Source organism: Haliotis rufescens, unplaced genomic scaffold (assembly GCF_023055435.1).
Source record: "Haliotis rufescens isolate VD_foot unplaced genomic scaffold, xgHalRufe1.0.p SCAF_7, whole genome shotgun sequence".
Lineage (NCBI taxonomy): Eukaryota > Metazoa > Mollusca > Gastropoda > Lepetellida > Haliotidae > Haliotis > Haliotis rufescens.
In genome coordinates, this window is record NW_025964361.1 from 18668899 (window position 1) to 18686629 (window position 17731).

A 17731-nucleotide genomic window follows, 5' to 3' on the forward strand; every position below is an offset into this window, starting at 1 on the left:
AAGCTGACTTTGCCACTGATAATGACATCAGATATTTAAGTAATGAAATCTGGAACGTTGGTTGTGAGACCTAAATCTAACTTAATACATGAGCATAATTTTAAATGTTGTACATGACATGGCCTGAAAATGAGTACCTGATGGCAAAGGGTCTGTGTGAGAAAACACAATGAGAACAGCAATGTTCGCCATCAGATGTGGTGCCACATGGCATGTTGTTCAGTCTGAAAGGTGAAATGACGGACTTGTTGTTCAGGTACATATCAAGGAGGATGGATCGCTTGACCTTGATTTCAGTGATACAAACAATGACAGTGACAGGTTGGGGTTTCCAGTGACAATACAACCAACGTTGGTTGAGGCTGTGGTCCCTGTTATTTGTTCTTGCCAAATGTGAATTTTGGACTTTATTCCTGTTATATGTGTAGCAGCGCGTGGAGTCAGATGACATCCTAACCTTGTCAGCTTGTCAGCTTGCCGGGTGTAAAAGATAATCCTTGTTGCAAACTTCTAGTTTCAAGGAAGACTGAAGAAAAGAAGCCTTGGTTGTAATTCGTATCCTCCTGTTCCCACATGGTACACTTGTCCAATAGCTTCTAAATGGCCAAAGTGACTGCTGCTGGTTTGGGACCTTCCAGAAAGGATCGATGGCCAATGAGATTGGTTTTTCATGGAAGCGAGGCTTGTATCCTTCCAGAACCACTTGTAGAATCCAGCAGTTTGAAGTGATGTACTTCTAATCATAGTGCCTAGTATCCAACTGTCAGCTGTACAGTGGTGCTTGGAAGGACGTAGTTTAAAAGAAATAGAAGAGAGGATGACATAGTTGAGCTTTTGTTAATTATTAGACTGGAAATGCTTCTACGATAAGGTTAGGTTTCAACATCCTTTGAAATGATTCTGAGTTTCCAGCACATTTGAGTTCCTGTGGAATTGCATTGAGAATGCCCCATCATCCGATGGTAATTTTGATTTGTGTGTGGTTTGTCTTCAGACTGCAGGCTTAATGATGGTATGTAAGGATCAATCAGGTCTCTCAGGTGTCTTGGCTCACTCTCTCAAATAGCCCTGTAAGTGAGGAGTTTTAAACTTAAACTGCTGTAGAATTAGTAGCCAGTGCAGTTGAATGTTAGCTGCTCTTGAGATGCTTGTTGCTCTGATGGCATGGTCTTGCCGAAGATGACACAAAGATTCTTCTCTCTGTCAAATCAAGTGATGCTGAAATGTCCATCACTAAGTGGCATACCAACTTTTTCCAACAATTCCACGAAAGGAATTACCTGGTTCATAATACCATAAGGAGATAAACCTACTGTGAATCAACTGTTTAGTGTGACTACATCAAATTTCAAACACAGTATTTTATCTCCATTCTACCATAATGACAACAGCACTTTGAAGACTGTGCTCTCTTGCAACTTGTAACAACACAGGGTACAAAAGTCTGCTATCTTAGAGCTTTTCGAAAGGGGTCACAGGTAGTAATATGTGTCAAATATTACTAAAGTTCTACAATTTAAGATTAAAGATATCACGGCAATTTGACTCCAGCCCATGAATGGAGAGGCAAATGACGCCATGCTGGACTCACAACACACCACCCAACTAATACTTATGTGAGTAACAATTAACCAACTTACTGAAGATGACTTCCTAGTATAGTTGAATTACTATGTAAGAACAAACTAGAAAACATTGAAAACTAGCTATTCTACAGTGTGAAAACACTACCAAAGTGCTGGAAAAAAAAGGAAAGTTGATCCTCCCTTCTAGCATGCACATACTACGTAATGCATATTTCATAATGCTTTAATAAAGATTAGTCGTTGGTAAGCACTACTAAATCAGTTATCTCCCCTTGGGACTCTCACCACACCAACTCTAACCAGGAGAAACCGTATCTGCAGAGATGTACACTGAATTTCAATTGCATGGAGTTCCAGAAGGGTGAGTACCTACATGTACCTGAGCAAGATGCATGGTTCTGTAATGGACCTTTGCATGACATTGATGCATTTGAAAATGGCAAACTTGTTCTTATGTAAATGACTTTGATAAAGTTGTGACTATCACTCTACCTATAGTCTGGAAGTTAATTTAAGGTACCGACGTTTACTACAATATCTGAAAAACTATTGGACCTACTCCAGTCAAAGTTGGTATGAGATTTTTAAACAGTCATTCATAACTGGATATTACATTTAAAGACAATCGGTGCATGAATAAAAAATCTGTCTATTTAGCTATCACTATATTTCATCAACAACCAGATCTGTTCGTCACGGGTGGAATGAGCATTCATTGTAACAGCCATCTGCATAATGCTACCCCTGCGTCACAGGGCCATATGACACAGTTGAACCAATCAACTCCTTATCAGTCAGATTATAAGTCTTATACTTATAACTTATAAAACTAATTATTAATGGAAAATCATATATGGGAGGCCCTGCCAGGGTTTTGTCAAAGATATCAAAGTGTATCATGAATATTATGCAACACTGGTTTTTGTTTATATTCTTAGATCACATAACATCATTGTGCACTCAGATCCCTGCATTTTGTTTGATATAAATGTTTTGCTCCATGCCATGCTTTATGATCCAGAATGACAGTCAATGTTATAACCCTTCCAGGGTCTCACCAATCAATGTGGGCAAGTATAGCATATACTGTTTGCCTTCAAGTCACTATACTGCAAAAGTTCTTAAAAGACTTCTGTTGAAATGTTTCTTTAAGACTGTATGTTTTTATGGACAGTGGTCTGTAAATAATCGAGTCTGGAACAGAAAATTCAGTGATTGATGTCATGAGCATCCATCAACACAATTGGGATACGATGACATGCATTAACCAAGTCAGCGAGCTTGACCATCCAGTTCAGTTCGTAGCCCCTTACGACCAGCATAGGTTGCTGAAGGCATATTCTAACCCCGATCTTCATGTAGTGGAGCGGCTAAGCAGAGAAAATGTGCATTTAATGATAAAAGCATGAAACTTTGCACATTTATACACTGATGCCAAGGGAACATTTTCAGATATGGAGGCACTCAAAATAATTTCATTTTGCACATGCACAGTAGATAAAGAAAAAATTTCCTTTCATGGCTACTGTTTTAGCTTTGTAACTACCAAAATGCACTAAAGTGACGGTTTTATAAAACAAAATACTGATCCACATACTGGTTAAATGTGTTGAAAATACAAAAGTCATTTTTACAAAAACTGGCCCTCGCACCAACAAAGTCCTTTGTATTTAAGCGAGGACTGTTTGCACTTGCATTGGTTGTTACACTGAACGATGTTGATTTTGGAGTCCAGCCAAGCAAGTCAGGTGATATTTTGCATTTATTGCAATGAGGTCACCACCCTCAATTTTGGACAATGACTCAGTCTCTTGCAGGTGTGTGGCCATAAGAGTCAGATTTTCTACAAAATATACAGGTGTTCTTGTCAAGAGACTGTTGTTTCTTGGCTTAGCACTTCTCTCAGGAGTTCCAGCTCTCTCCCTCTTTCGTGCTCTTTGCAGTTTGTTCACATTGAATTTTGTGTGACAAGATTTATGCCACTGTGCTTGATGCCTGATGAACTTGTCCACATCAATGTCCTTTCCAAAAGTGAAGGGGACTGGCAATTTATTCAGCTCCCTGAAAGCATTCACATTGTCCAGGAAGGATTTGTATGGCTCAGATCTGTCTTCAGCTCCCGGTGCATTTAAAGGGCATCAGAGTACTTCAGTGGAAGGCTGTTGGCATATGATACACAATGCCCAATCCATTATGTGGACGAATGAAATTTGTATGACGGCCTATTACAACAGTACAAGTTGCTTAACAGACATATAACAGTATAAGTTGCTAAACAGACATACCGTATTCGACGTAATAAGCTCTTATAAGCGCCCATGGCAATATTTGCTAATATATTGGCTAGTGAACAATCCCAATTGTACACAAGACTCATTTATTCGCGTATAATACGCACTCGTGTGTTATATGCACCCTCAATTATGGGCAATTAAATTCTGGAAAAATATAACTGTCGTACATAAACATTTCAGGCTGTCAGCATAAACCACGAAATTTATCTTTCAGCTCTGTTTTTTTTTCACCAAAATAATATTCTAATAAGACCCCCCTATTTCTGATTTGAGACCGCCCTGGGCGCTTATTACATCGAATACAGTATCTAACACATATTGATTGATTATTGGCACAAATAGTCATCAATTGACATTCTAAATAGCTTTATTGAATTCCTTGCCCCAGAAAATGTATATTTTGACCCCAATATTGACTTTCTAAGTGGTTTGGTTGAAACCTATGGTAATGGAGAGCATGTGGAAAAAATTGGATGCTTTTATCTGGCATGTCACTATCATCTTGCTGAGCTACCTGACTATCTGGACGTCCCTCAACTTCCAAAAGGAAGAGTCAATGAAGGAGACAGAAAAACTTATACTGTCAGATAGATGTATTACCATTGCTGAACTTAAGGAAGACACAGGTCTAAGCCTTGGATCCACTGGAACTATTATTCATGAATATATACAGATGAATAAGATATCTGCTTGTTGGTTGCCAAAATTTCTAAATTCTGATCTTAAGGAAAAAAGAACTGACATTGCCAGAGAAAATTTAGAGCTATTTGAGGAGGATTTCGTCAATTTCAAAAGAGATTAGTAACGGGTGATTCAACATAGGGGTACCACTATGATCCCGAGTCAAAACATCAATCCATAGAATGGCACTATTCCACTTCTCCGGCAACAAAGAAATTTAAGTCTTCAAGATCAGTGAAGAAAGTTATGGCAACTGTATTCTCGGATGCAAAGGGTGAGATCCTTGTTTATTACTTAGAAAGTCAAAAGACGAAAAGCGGCGAAGAATGCTGACTGCTGGAGTTCAACTCCTTCATGACAGTGCCTCTTGTCAATGTGCGACAATGTGGATTCCAATAGCTTCCTCACCCTCCATTCTTGCCAGACCTAAACTGAAAGAACACCTAAGTGGAAAGCGCTATGACGACAATGATGACCTCAAAGCTGCCATGAATGGGTTTCTCAGGGTGGCTTCAGAAAACTTCTTCCTGGCTGGAATTGAAAAGCTTCTCTATCAATATGAGAAGTGTATTGAAAAGCTGGAGAGTATGTTGAAAAATAAAATTAAAAACACTTTCGCAATACCAGGATGTTGAATACATTGAATAATTTGATTGGGTTGAGACATTTGGTGAGAGGTTGTCAACAACACAAATACAGTGGCATCGGCCATGTTATTCCAACTTCACAAACATCAACTGACTGGACAAGAGTGCTCTGAGAGCACAACATCCCCTGCATGAATTTTTTTAACGAGTTTATATTTTCTTTGTATTTTATGAAATAACAACAGTAGATGGCACTGCATTGGAAACAAATTGTGCAGAACATTTTGTTGGGAGTAATCCAGTCTGAATGCTAATGCCATAAGGATGTAGCTCACCCACAAAAGCCTTATACAAGGGAACTTACTATAGTTAGATATTGTGACATTTTCACAACAGAGACTAAATGACATTGTTTTATAATGGTTGTTACCTGAGGCAAGGTTGTTACCTGAGACAAAGTTGTACCTGTATCAGTTGACAAAAATGAGGATCATAAACCAGGGTAGTAACTCTGTTAAAATAAATCGAATTTATAACGACTGCTATATGTGTATCAATAACTCATGTGGTGTGTAGAGCGGCATGTGTTTAGAGCGTCAGGGATATTCCCTGAAAAATATTGACATCACAAAAACAGTACCCTCTCTCACAGTTGTGCAAATCGAGCTTCATAAACCAAGGGCAGTAATTCTCTCAACATGAAAAGAAATGAAACGTGACTGTGATATGGATATATTAAACATGTGCACATTTTAACTGTAGGAGGAGTTGATTTCACAAGCTTAGTACCCTCTCTCACAATTAGGCAAATGAAGCTCTGTAAAACAGGGGCAGTAACTCTGTCAAAATTTGTCGAAATGAAACGGGACTGCGATATGCAATCATCAACATGTCGACATCTTGTGTGTAGAGTATCAGGGATATTCTCTGGAAACTGTAGGAGGAGTTGATTTCACAAGCTTAGTACCCTCTCTCACAATTAGGCAAATGAAGATCCGTAAAACAGGGGCAGTAGCTCTGTCAAAATTAGTCGAAATGAAACGGGACTGCAATATGCATATCATCAACATGTCGACATCTTGTGTGTAGAGTGTCAGGGATATTCTCTAAAAGCTGGAGGAGGAGTTGATTTCACAAGCTTAGTACCCTCTCTCACAATTAGGCAAATGAAGCTCCGTAAAACAGGGGCAGTAACTCTGTCAAAATTAGTCGAAATGAAACGGGACTGCGATATGCGTATCATCAACATGTTGACATCTTGTGTGTAGAGAGTCAGGGATATTCTCTAACAGCTGGAGGAGGAGTTGATTTCACAAGCTTAGTACCTCTCTCACAATTAGGCAAATGAAGCTCCGTAAAACAGGGGCAGTAACTCTGTCAAAATTAGTCGAAATGAAACGGGACTGCGATATGCGTATCATCAACATGTTGACATCTTGGGTGTAGAGTTTCAGGGATATTCTCTGGAAACTGCAGGAGTTGATTTCACAAGCTTAGTACCCTCTGTGGGACGGACAGACGGACGGACGGTCAGACATACGGACGGACAGACAGACGGACAGACTGCGCCACGACATAATCCCCCTTCGGCCATTCTGGCCATGCGGGGGATAAAAAGCTGTGTGATGACAATTTTCCTTGACAAGACCAGTTTTCTTACTTTGATTTGGAGATATCTGAAGGCAAATCTACTTAAGCTGACAGATTGCAATACATGGAACTGCCAGGTATCCATTCTCCTGAGATTCACAAGGGATGGAAACCAGACACTCTACATATCTTCTTTTGTAATTGTCAAGTTGATGGTGTATAGTCTTCTTTGCAGATGGAACTTCTAGAAAATATTGCATCTGAGATTTATCAAGGATTTATGGATGGAGACCCTGTGCTCAAGGAGATGCTCAGGATCTGGAACATGTCAACAGAATTGGAAAAGTTGTTAGAAGATCGAATGGTATCACCCATAAGAATCTGCCCATGGTAGGTGGAGGCTGACACACAATGAATGAGGAGCTTTATTATGGGATACATTCACAATGTTTGCCTGATTACAAGAAGAATCAGAAACTGGCAATATAAGCCATAAAGACATCACCTGGACTCAAAAAGACAATGAAGATGTACTGAAACTAAAGACACAGTTTGAGAGATTCTGACATAACAATCCTGAACCAGTAAGTCTCGCAACTGGGGTCGCCACATCTGAAGACATTAAAGCTGATCTGTAAAATGTAAAGGCCAATGGACAGCATTTCCTGAGAAAATTTGTAACTGAACAGTTCATCAACAAGTCAAACAGTTTGAATGACATCATTCCTTGAAGAAAATCTAAGACCTTTGGTTCCTTGGACATAATTTAATTGCCAACTGAAAAGGTGACATCATTAATACCTAAGCCAATCATGATATCTTTCGTAGAATCATTGTTGCAATAGAGTCTGACTGTAATGTAGATGTAGACAGTCTACTGGGACAAGAACTGTCTGTTGGGAACTTGAGACCTACAGACAAGGCAGAACTAGAATCTTTCATAGTAAACAGTTCTTCAACTCCAGAACCACCCTCATTTCCTATGTCATCATGCAATATAATTGAAGCCTATAAATTGAAATAGGGATCGAAGCCTGCTATAAGCAAAGACGTTTGGTGATTTAACATCTTCCCGAGGCAAGAGAGTTAACTGACTATAAAAGTCCAGTTTCCACCCTTGCCGAACTAGGCTGCAATTATGGAGTTACATTTTGGCTGGACTAACGAGTCTATGCATAGTCCAATCAAAAATGCGTAACGAACAAGACATCCGATTCAAAACAACATTGATTTCAACATGCAGATTTTGGTTGACTGCAGGATTTGAAAAACATGTGTACTGCCAACTGAGCATCGACAGATATTTTACAAATTCAAGGTGCTCACGTGATTTGATGCACTTTACAGGTTAAGACCCGTTTTATTACAACATAGATCTTAATTATCGAGCAAGCTCATTAAAATCAGACCTTAGTTCTCGCTACCACTAAACAAAGATCTGAGGACATCCCATTACGGGTAACGTCAGCCGACCTTGCGCGAACTTTGACCGACCAGTAGAATGACCAATCAGAAGGCAGCTTTCTCGTGCTTTACGGCACTAATTTCAAATTGGCAACTACGCTTCGAAACATATTTTGACAAATTCTCGATTACAAATTTGAAACCTAAACAAAAAAAACATTCTGGAATGGCTGATAGATGGTGTAGATTGTATAGATTCAGTCGTTAAACCTGTAACTATCGTTCGGAATACCCCGTGTTAAAGTTTTCGAGGTTGTATGATTAGAAATCACATCCTGACTGTCATTTTCATGATCTGGTAAGCGATGCTCTCATTGGTCGGATGAAAGTTCGATCTGACGTGACCCCTAAGGGGATATCTTTAGATCTTTGTTTAGCGGTAGCGAGAACTAAGGTCTGCTTTTAATGAGATTGATTATCTAGAAGATCGTCTTGACTGGGCACCCCCATTTTGTTTGAATCAAATGCAAGTGATATGAGAGATGGAATCTGATTGGTCAATAGGAGGAACATAGAAGGGACATAACTCGTAACACCCAGTGATGGCACTACGATCAAGCCTGGAAATTCCAGCCTAGTTCGGCAAGGGTGGAAACTTGACTTCTATAGACAGTTAACACCCTTGCCTCGGGAAGATGGTGATTTAGCTGATGTCATCATTCAAGTTGTCATCTCAAACCTAACCACTTGTTGCTCTAGAGTGGATGTGGTCTTGGTAAGTCCTACACTAAAAGTGGAACAAGAGTTGTACTGGAGGTCAGAGACCAATAAACAGATTGACTGACAGTCAAGACATCAAACTACAAGACAGACAGATGCAATTCATTGGATTGAATGAGAACATGGCCAGTTTAGCAAGTTAGAAGTTTCAAACAATCTCATGTTAAGCTTAGACAAGGGAGGGAAACGGTCCTGAGTGGTGGATCTTATTGATCAGTGTTTCTCATCAACTCGCCAAGATGTTGCAAGTATGGCATCCAACCATGAAGAAGCTGACATTGGCATCAATCTTCACGTCATTTATTCTCAAACCTCATAATATCAATGCACTGTTGAGTTGAATAGACACTGATTTCATAAAACTACTGATTGCCTTCTACCAAATAAGCCTTGATGAAGACTGAAACATCTAAGGATCCCAGGTTCAAGGGGATTTCATCAAGGGTCTTTCAGATATTTGTTGCAGCCTAATGGCACTTAATGCCCTTACAGGATGTGACACAAGCCAGTTTTCAAGAATTTCAAGGAAATGTTAAGAGAAGAATCAAAAACTAATCATACATTTTAGCAGTGAACAGAACCCCACAACAGAGGAACGAGCGTGTGCAGAAGCTTTTGTTTGACAACTGTATGAACCTGGAACACATCTCACTTCCATTCACAGCCTGTGTTGATTATACTCCCAGAAAATGAAGAAACAAATGACAAATGACCACCAACGGAAGATGCCCTTTGTTTTCACTTAAAATAAGCTAACTATCAATCACTTGTCTGGAAACATTTCCATCCACCCAAAACAGTATTGCCATCACCCACTGACTGTGGATGGACAACTAAGATGGAAGTCTTCTGCCTCTATTCACAGCCAAAACTGCTGTTCCCGCAGCCGGTGTTTAACTTATAACTTGTTAATCAGGATGTCGCTGTCAGACAAGACAGTGCAAATGCACCAGATATGGACAAGACTGTAATGATGCTTGCAAATGTGCATCAGAAGAATACTGTCTCAACCCTAACAATGCTGATAGCAGTGAAAGTGATGTGGAATACACTTTTGTCACTGACTTTCCTACAAAATTCCTATTACTGGCCAACCTTGAGATCATAGAAATATGCACATTTGATGAAGTATAATTGCCTAAATTGTGAAAAAAAATGTTCTTAGAATATCTAGATAAGTTGCTGTGAACAAATGATTCTCTCAAAAATGTGTATAATATAACTTTATTACATTTGATTTGAAAAATGATCTGTTACAACTATGTTGGAAGTGATTTCTCTAGAGTTTATAATAGTTTCCGCATATTTGATCTTTGTATGACCTAACCAAGTGCCAACATGTATGAATGGACAGTATTACATGGTCTATGAAATATGGTAGTAAAACAAGTCTACCCTGAATGTTTAATGACTGTCATTTCTAACGCCTCTTTTGAGACTGGCTCCAAGACTATGATTGTTTCCACTTGATTAGGTGAGCTACGAAATCCCGTAACTCGTCAAATGACAAACCCACTGTGGAGGGAATGTAGGGGAAAAGGCGGCTGACCCAATGACTGGCTAGAGTCAACATGTTTGACACAGGCCAGAGTTCCAGCACCAGCCACAACCAAAGTAGCAAGTAAGTGGGTCACTACCAGCAATACAACTGAACTGTAGAGCATTGTAATCAGAAACATTTCAGTGTTTATCATATTTACCCGGTTGCAACTCTAAAATTAATGGCAGTGTGTGGTTGTATTACAACTTGTTCAGAAAAGCCTTGAAAAAGAAGTTATTTATGCAGACTCTTGCTACTTATAGTCTTAATGCCTCAGCTTCTTAAAATAGGCAACTGGTAAGAAGTAGCACGAACATGAGTGGAAAGGATATTGCAATGGTCATACGAAAAAAGGCTTTTCCAATTCTTATTTTGAAAATTGAATTGGAACCTCTGAACAAATTTCTCGTATCATCATGTGAAGTTTCAGCTTCATTGGTTCATTTGCTATGAGAAGATAAATACAGATCCCATGCTCACTTAAATTATGAGGACATAATTTTGCAACAACTTGGTGACAAACATCTATAGTGACTATATTTAAGACAAATTGGTTCATAGATGCTAGAAAAAATAAAAACATAGAAATTTTGCCACATTTTTTTTATGTTTGAGTGAAGTCTTAAACAAATCGAATCTTCTTATAGTCACTTCCATTCACAAAAATGTTTCAGCTTTCTAGACCTTGTGGTTCTTAAGAACAAGATTCTAATTGTTTTGAAAATTTGATGTGTTAAAATATAATCATAATAAAGAAAATAAAGATATCTTCATGCGAAGGAACATGCATGCTACATTTCAGCCTCATCAGTCAAGCAGTATCAGAGAAGATACTGCCCTGTAAAAGGTCTTTCTACTGCAAGAATCAGTGTGGGTCACAGGGTCATGTACATTTTCAGTAGTTCTCACAAGAAAGAGTCTCCTATTTGAAGGGCTGTTCTTTACCTTTGTCTTAATGACTGAAATAATAGGTCAAGGGAAAATTCTAGATGTGCATCTTTAAAAATGTCAAAATCACGCTGCGTTTTTTTTGTTAACCATGATGCATGTTACATTACATTTGCATAGCCATAACCAAGTTACACGATATGGAATCTGTACTTGGAAATGCATACAAGTTCTTTACACTTTAGAGAGATAGAGGGAAACCATTTATTGATTTAGATTTACCGAACTGCCCAAGCTATGGTGTTTTCAATTCATAACATCGAGTCTACGGTATGATAAGAAAACAAAACAGGTATAGGGGTGGTCTCAAAAACAAAACTGGGGCGTAAAAGGATTCAGACAGATTTGATACAGAGTGATTAGGCGTAAAGTGTACAAGCTTTATGAGCAGAAGGTAACCCTGACTTGTAGGAGAATTTGGGAGGAATTAAAGATACAATTAATGTTTCCCGGACTGCACTATTGCTCTCCAAGAGATGGGATTTCGATACACTGCGCATGGCGATGACCAAGCACTTTTCAGGGGAAAATATTCCATCCTGTCTATGAGGTCACATTATCTCCCAACCATTCATAACTATCACAGTCAGGGCGTCCAGATAGTTTACCTTGGTGAATCATTCCAGTGACTACATGTGGCTATCGGCAGATGGACGAAAAGCACCTATGGTACCATCAGGTAAAGGTAATCGTGTCATTGTTTTGCACGCTTCAACCCATAATAGCCAAGGGATGTTGAGATCTTTCAATATTTGTTCGTGAAACGTGTTCCGAGAGTACATAAGCACGCGTTCTGGTATTACACAATGTGTAATACAGCTGTATGTTTATTAAACGGGTGATCTCCTCACAGGCAAGTAATAAATGTTAAAATCTTACATTAAAGAAAGCAAAATATGAGGCAACAGACTTTTCAATTCACACTTTTATGTGGATTAAATCAGACTGCCACTGATCCAACAGTTCATCTATTTAACCTGGCTACTGAAAATATTAGATCTAGACTCAATCAATGCAACATCCTTCATAATTGCATTTAGCAAATAGAAGATGTTTCTCCTAATTGATTTACATATCTGACCAACCATGAGATAAGGGACCTTATGGGTGAAATTTCACATTTTGACTTTTTATTATATTTTAAAACTACAGCAACTTCGGAACACAAAAATACAATTCACAAGCTTCAATTCACATTTATTAAAGAGATACATGACATCACACATTGTCACTGAAGTAAGTTGACGTCAAACATCTTTATGACGTCGTAGCACAATTGTATCCTAGCACTGTTACAACCATTAATGTAAAAATTACTCTTAATGTAAAAGGGGCGGTCGGGTAGCCTAGTGGTTAAAGCGTTCGCTCGTCACGCCGAAGACCCGGGTTCGATTCCCGACATGGGTACAATGTGTGAAGCCCATTTCTGGTGTCCCCCGTCGTGATATTGCTGGAATATTGCTAAAAGCGGCGTAAAACCATACTCACTCACTTAATGTAAAATGTTTTACATTAAGAGTAACAACCCGCAACCCTTAATGTAAAAATAATTTTGTTTACATTAAGGGTAAATATCAAACATATCATTTCTGAAAAAGTAATGATTGCTTCTTCCTGGCATACCATACATACCTGATCAAACACTCTTGCAACAACATGTCTGTCCAGTATAGGAACATACTTTGAACGGTGAGGAACAAATGTGGGAGACAAAGCATCCAGGATAGTTAATCTTTTGGCCATAAGACTGTTCTTCTTCAACCACACCTTGGATGAAACATCATTGTCCCTGAAACAATAGCAACAGACTAACAAGAAAGTGTTTTCATTGCATGCAAAAGAGGAAGGAGCTCCATCCCAACCTACGCCCCAAAATGTTTCTCATCAGATACATGTACCCTGAACGACTTGAACTTCAGCAGTCAGGAGACAGCTGACCTCACCAATATATCTTTTAATATTCATCTATGATCCCTTATGTTGTATAATGTGGAACAACTTTTAAACACAAAGTCCCAACTCACGACCATTCTGATCTCAGCCCTCCACCTAAGTGTAACGGCCATAAAATTTCTGAGTCCCGTGATGGGATTCGAACCACGGACCTTCTGATCTGAGGTCGGACGCCTTGTCCACATGACCAAAGAGGTTAACCCCGTCAGCAAGCTGACAAGGTAAGGATGTCATCTGTGGGATGACTCCACGCCCTGCTACATACTCCCCCGTCAACAGAAGGCACGTCCCGGGCCGCATAGTAGGGTACTGAGGCTTATTTTGCTCAAATTTAATATGAACGTGCTCAGCCCCACGTTGGGCGCCAATGTAACGGCCATAAAATTTCCGAGTCCCGTGATGGGATTCGAACCACGGACCTTCTGATCTGAGGTCGGATGCCTTGTCCACATGACCAAAGAGGTTAACCCCGTCAGCAAGCTGACAAGGTAAGGATGTCATCTGTGGGATGACTCCACGCCCTGCTACATAAGGAATAACAGGCACAAAGTTTCAATGTCGAGTAAATGTTTCTCTAATTGTTAACAAACCTTTTTTAGGCTATGACCATGAGAAAGACCTTGACCCTTGACAGGGCAGATCAATGTGTCAAAACATTCCCAGTGCTATTATTGGAATGTTATCCCTGAAATGTTAAAGCAGCGAGAGCTTTAAAAAAAAGAGTATGTTACTGTCAGTATTTCTATATAAACATACTCTGCACAGACAATGAGGACTACCATAGTCTCTTGAGTGTATTGTGCAGCAACATATCATGCACACACCCCTCTAGGTGATTCAGTCATTTTCTTACAAAAAATCAACAAACTTTGGTCAAAACAAATTTCAAATTTTCAATAAAACATCGCCAGACATGATTTACCGTTTAAATTGTATTTTCTGTTCTGCTAGATTAAGATTACTGTGTGTATTTTCCAGTAAACTAAGCCGGAAACGGCAATCAGCTGTACACAAATTTTCTCCTGATCTGCCTGTGATTCGGTCTAAAATTACCCAACAATATCACTTCAAATTTTTTTGATACAATGATAGAAAGAAACTTAAGTCCAGATAAACAATGAACACTTTTAATAACCAGACAGTGTAATTACCTTAAAAAAGTTTGAGTACTTCAGTACAGATTTGTTGCCATGGTATTTTCATTGTTACATGCTCACGGTAATGTCTTTGCACGGGGGGGGGGGGAACTCATTAAAACTCTAAAGATTGATTCCATCATGACACATTTCCAAGCAAACACTACCAACTGATCCTGGAAGCAAAACAAGGCGAATCCAAACGAGTCATTAGGCCATAGAAATTGTCTCTTACAACCAGAGACAACAGTATTGTTGGAAATATCCTTTGATGACTGAGAATGATAAGGGAGGAAAAGGCGAAACTTGCCCCTCTAGAAAGTTTGCATCCTGGGGGAGAAAAATCTGAAGAGCATGGATAGGAAAAAGGAAACGTCTATTCCATATCTGTACCTACTTGAAGAAACAAAACCAGTATCTTCCACCATCTCTGCCCCTATGGCCCATCAAAAGAGCCCTGATTCATAGCCAAGAACTCTGGAACAGCTAGAGGCCGGAAAACTTTTCAATTTTTTATTGTACCTGACACCGCGTCTGGTGATCATGTTCAACAATTGGCTACGCCAACTGCCCGTCAAATAACTTGGATGCCAGCAACAGGACCTGAAACAGGGAATTTCGTATTTCTGGTGCTTGAGAATATCCTCTTAATGTATGGGACCCGTGAAGATCTGGGTTGGAATAGGTCCTCAACAACCCATGCTTGCTGTAAAAGGCGACTATGCTTGTCATAAGAGGCGACTAACGGGATCAGGTAATCAAGCTTGCTGACTTGGTTGATGCATGTCATGGATCCCAATTGCGTGGATCGATGCTAATGATATTAGTCACTGGTCTGGTCCAGACTTGATTATTTACAACCGCCCCCATATAGCTGGAATATTGCTGAGTGCGGTGTTAAACAACAAACTAACAAACCTACAAACTAAATGTATGGCCATGAATTCCAATAATGCATGCCAAACTGAGCCATCATGGCTTGTCATAACTAATGAATTCCGGGTTGACATCTCTTGCCAATGCGGCAGCAATGAAACAATACCCATAACCATTCAGTTGAGATAATAAACCATGTCAACCCAACAGAGATTAGCACTGTCAGGTGAAACCAAAGTCTCCTGTGTAAGAAACAGATTTTGGCCCATGGATGTTAGCCATAGACCGCAAGAGAACACCTAGTGGAGGAAGTATACTGTGTGCTGGTCTCAAATATAGGTAAACAAACACACACACACAGAAGATTAAAAGATTTTATTACGAGAGCATATGTATATGCACCTATGGCTATCACTTTTGATGAGAACAAAAGACAAATGGATGTGTTTAATGTAAGGCATACATTTAATATTAATTTCATATGGAAATCAAACAATAGTTATCATTGTTAATAGATGTTAAAGATGAAATGAATAGATGGTTTTTCCAGGCTTTGATTGCATATTGTATTGTTCTCATCTCTAGTTGACTTAAATGGAGCTTCATAAGGCCGCCAAAGCCACTGGATTGTTGAGTCCTCCATATGAGCTCCCAATCCCGGGTTGGATGGGTCCAGAAAAAGATGATAATGAAGTGTTTGAAATACCAATGGAAGGCCCTCCGTGATGTTCTCTCGGCAAGTCCACATCTGAGTTCCTCCATTAGACTTAATAGAGAATGGTCTTCTGACATCCAACCTGGATGAACTTACATAGTTCATCCATGCTCGTAAAGTCCAAAGTAGCAATGTTACCCTGAAAGTCCTGTAACAAAGTTAGGTTCATTAAAAAAGACCTCCACCAACTGAGGGTGTGGTTGGGTTAATCTGATACCTTGGATATGAGAAAACATTCCTTCAGTGGACAGATAAGCCCCTTATTTCGTTTTGTCTTGATCTGCTGATAGAAAATCGTACCCATGCAGATGCACTAGTTGAATGTGAGCAAAACTGATGATCGGAGCTTTGATTTGGGTGAATAGCCAGGGAGTGATGGAAATCCTGAATGGAAGCACTACAAACTTGTAGCGATGATTGTTGCTACAAATTGTAGGTCCTTTCTTAAACTCTGGATGAATGGGAACATGCAGAAAGGCATCTCCTGAAGATTTAGGCTGATCATCCAATCTCTGACCAAAAAGCCGTTCTAAGTTTTCAAAATGATGCCATCTGAAATTTCAGAGGCTGTGCAAAAAACCCTTCTTTAGACTTTCAGATCTATCATCTTTTTCATATCTGTTGTGTTCTTCTTGAGAACTAAATACAACTCAAGACAGAGATCTGTAGTTCTCAGTTCCTGATTCTACCATGTCATTGAAGAATGCCTGATTCTAATTGTTTAAAAAGGTTTCCTTTTTGCTGCAGAAACCTCTTTTAAATATATTAAGCCTTTTCACACAAAAAAGTGTGGGTATGCCTATACTCATAAACTACTTCTGCTTTCAAAATGCGCGACCACCTAAGCTAACTTTGCTAGACAGGACCTGGTATACTATCACGCTTGGTTGTCACCACTGTTGACAGTCTTAATAGTTGGCTTATCACCATAGACACCATCGACACAATAGTGCGGACACCATGTGTCAACAATTGACAAGCAGACACCTCCACTGTCACAGGCCACACCGAGGACCCTTTCTGACACCACGTCATCGCCGGGACCGTCTTCAGTGGGCAACACAGCACCAGCATTGGCGCCACCAGCAGTATGGAAGAGTCCTCTTTTCAGACGAGAGCTGTTACTGTATCTCAACAGCAGATGGCAGAGAGAGAGTTTGGTGATGCCATGGGGAACATTATTCGGATGCTTGTGTTGTTGAGAGAGACTCATGAGATGGTCCGAGCATCATGGTGTGGGGTGGAATTGGTCTTGCACAGAGGGTCCACCCTGTGGTCTTCCAGAACATCAGTCCAGGAAGAGGCAGTGGTGTCACAGCAGCTCGGTACATTGATCAAGTCTTGAGACCACACGTCATACCTCATTTGGCACATCGCCACAACCACGAGTTTCAGCGTGATAACGCCCGTGCCCAAACTACGAGAGCAACAAGAGACTTCCTCCAGCAGAATTGCATCAGAACCATGCATTTTCCTGCCCTCAGTCCTGATTTAAATCCCATTGAGCACCTGTTGGTCGAGATTCAAAGACGGCTGAATGACGTCCGACCAAGGCCGACAACTGCAGCTGAACTGCATCAGGCATTTCTCAGGGTGTGGGCTCAAGTGCCTATGGCCTTCATCAACCGCCTCATCCATTCT

The 17731-nt window shown here is 39.9% G+C and overlaps 1 protein-coding gene across 1 annotated transcript in view; it reads right to left on the bottom strand.

Moving 5' to 3' along the window:
* The window catches only part of LOC124113291 (von Willebrand factor A domain-containing protein 3B-like), a 464410-nt gene that overhangs the window by 211961 nt on the left and 234718 nt on the right, over positions 1-17731 (bottom strand). Inside the window, exon 18 of the mRNA XM_046473587.2 lies at positions 13043-13199. Coding sequence (XP_046329543.2) covers positions 13043-13199 — 157 coding nt within the window. The remainder of the gene's footprint in view (positions 1-13042; positions 13200-17731) is intronic.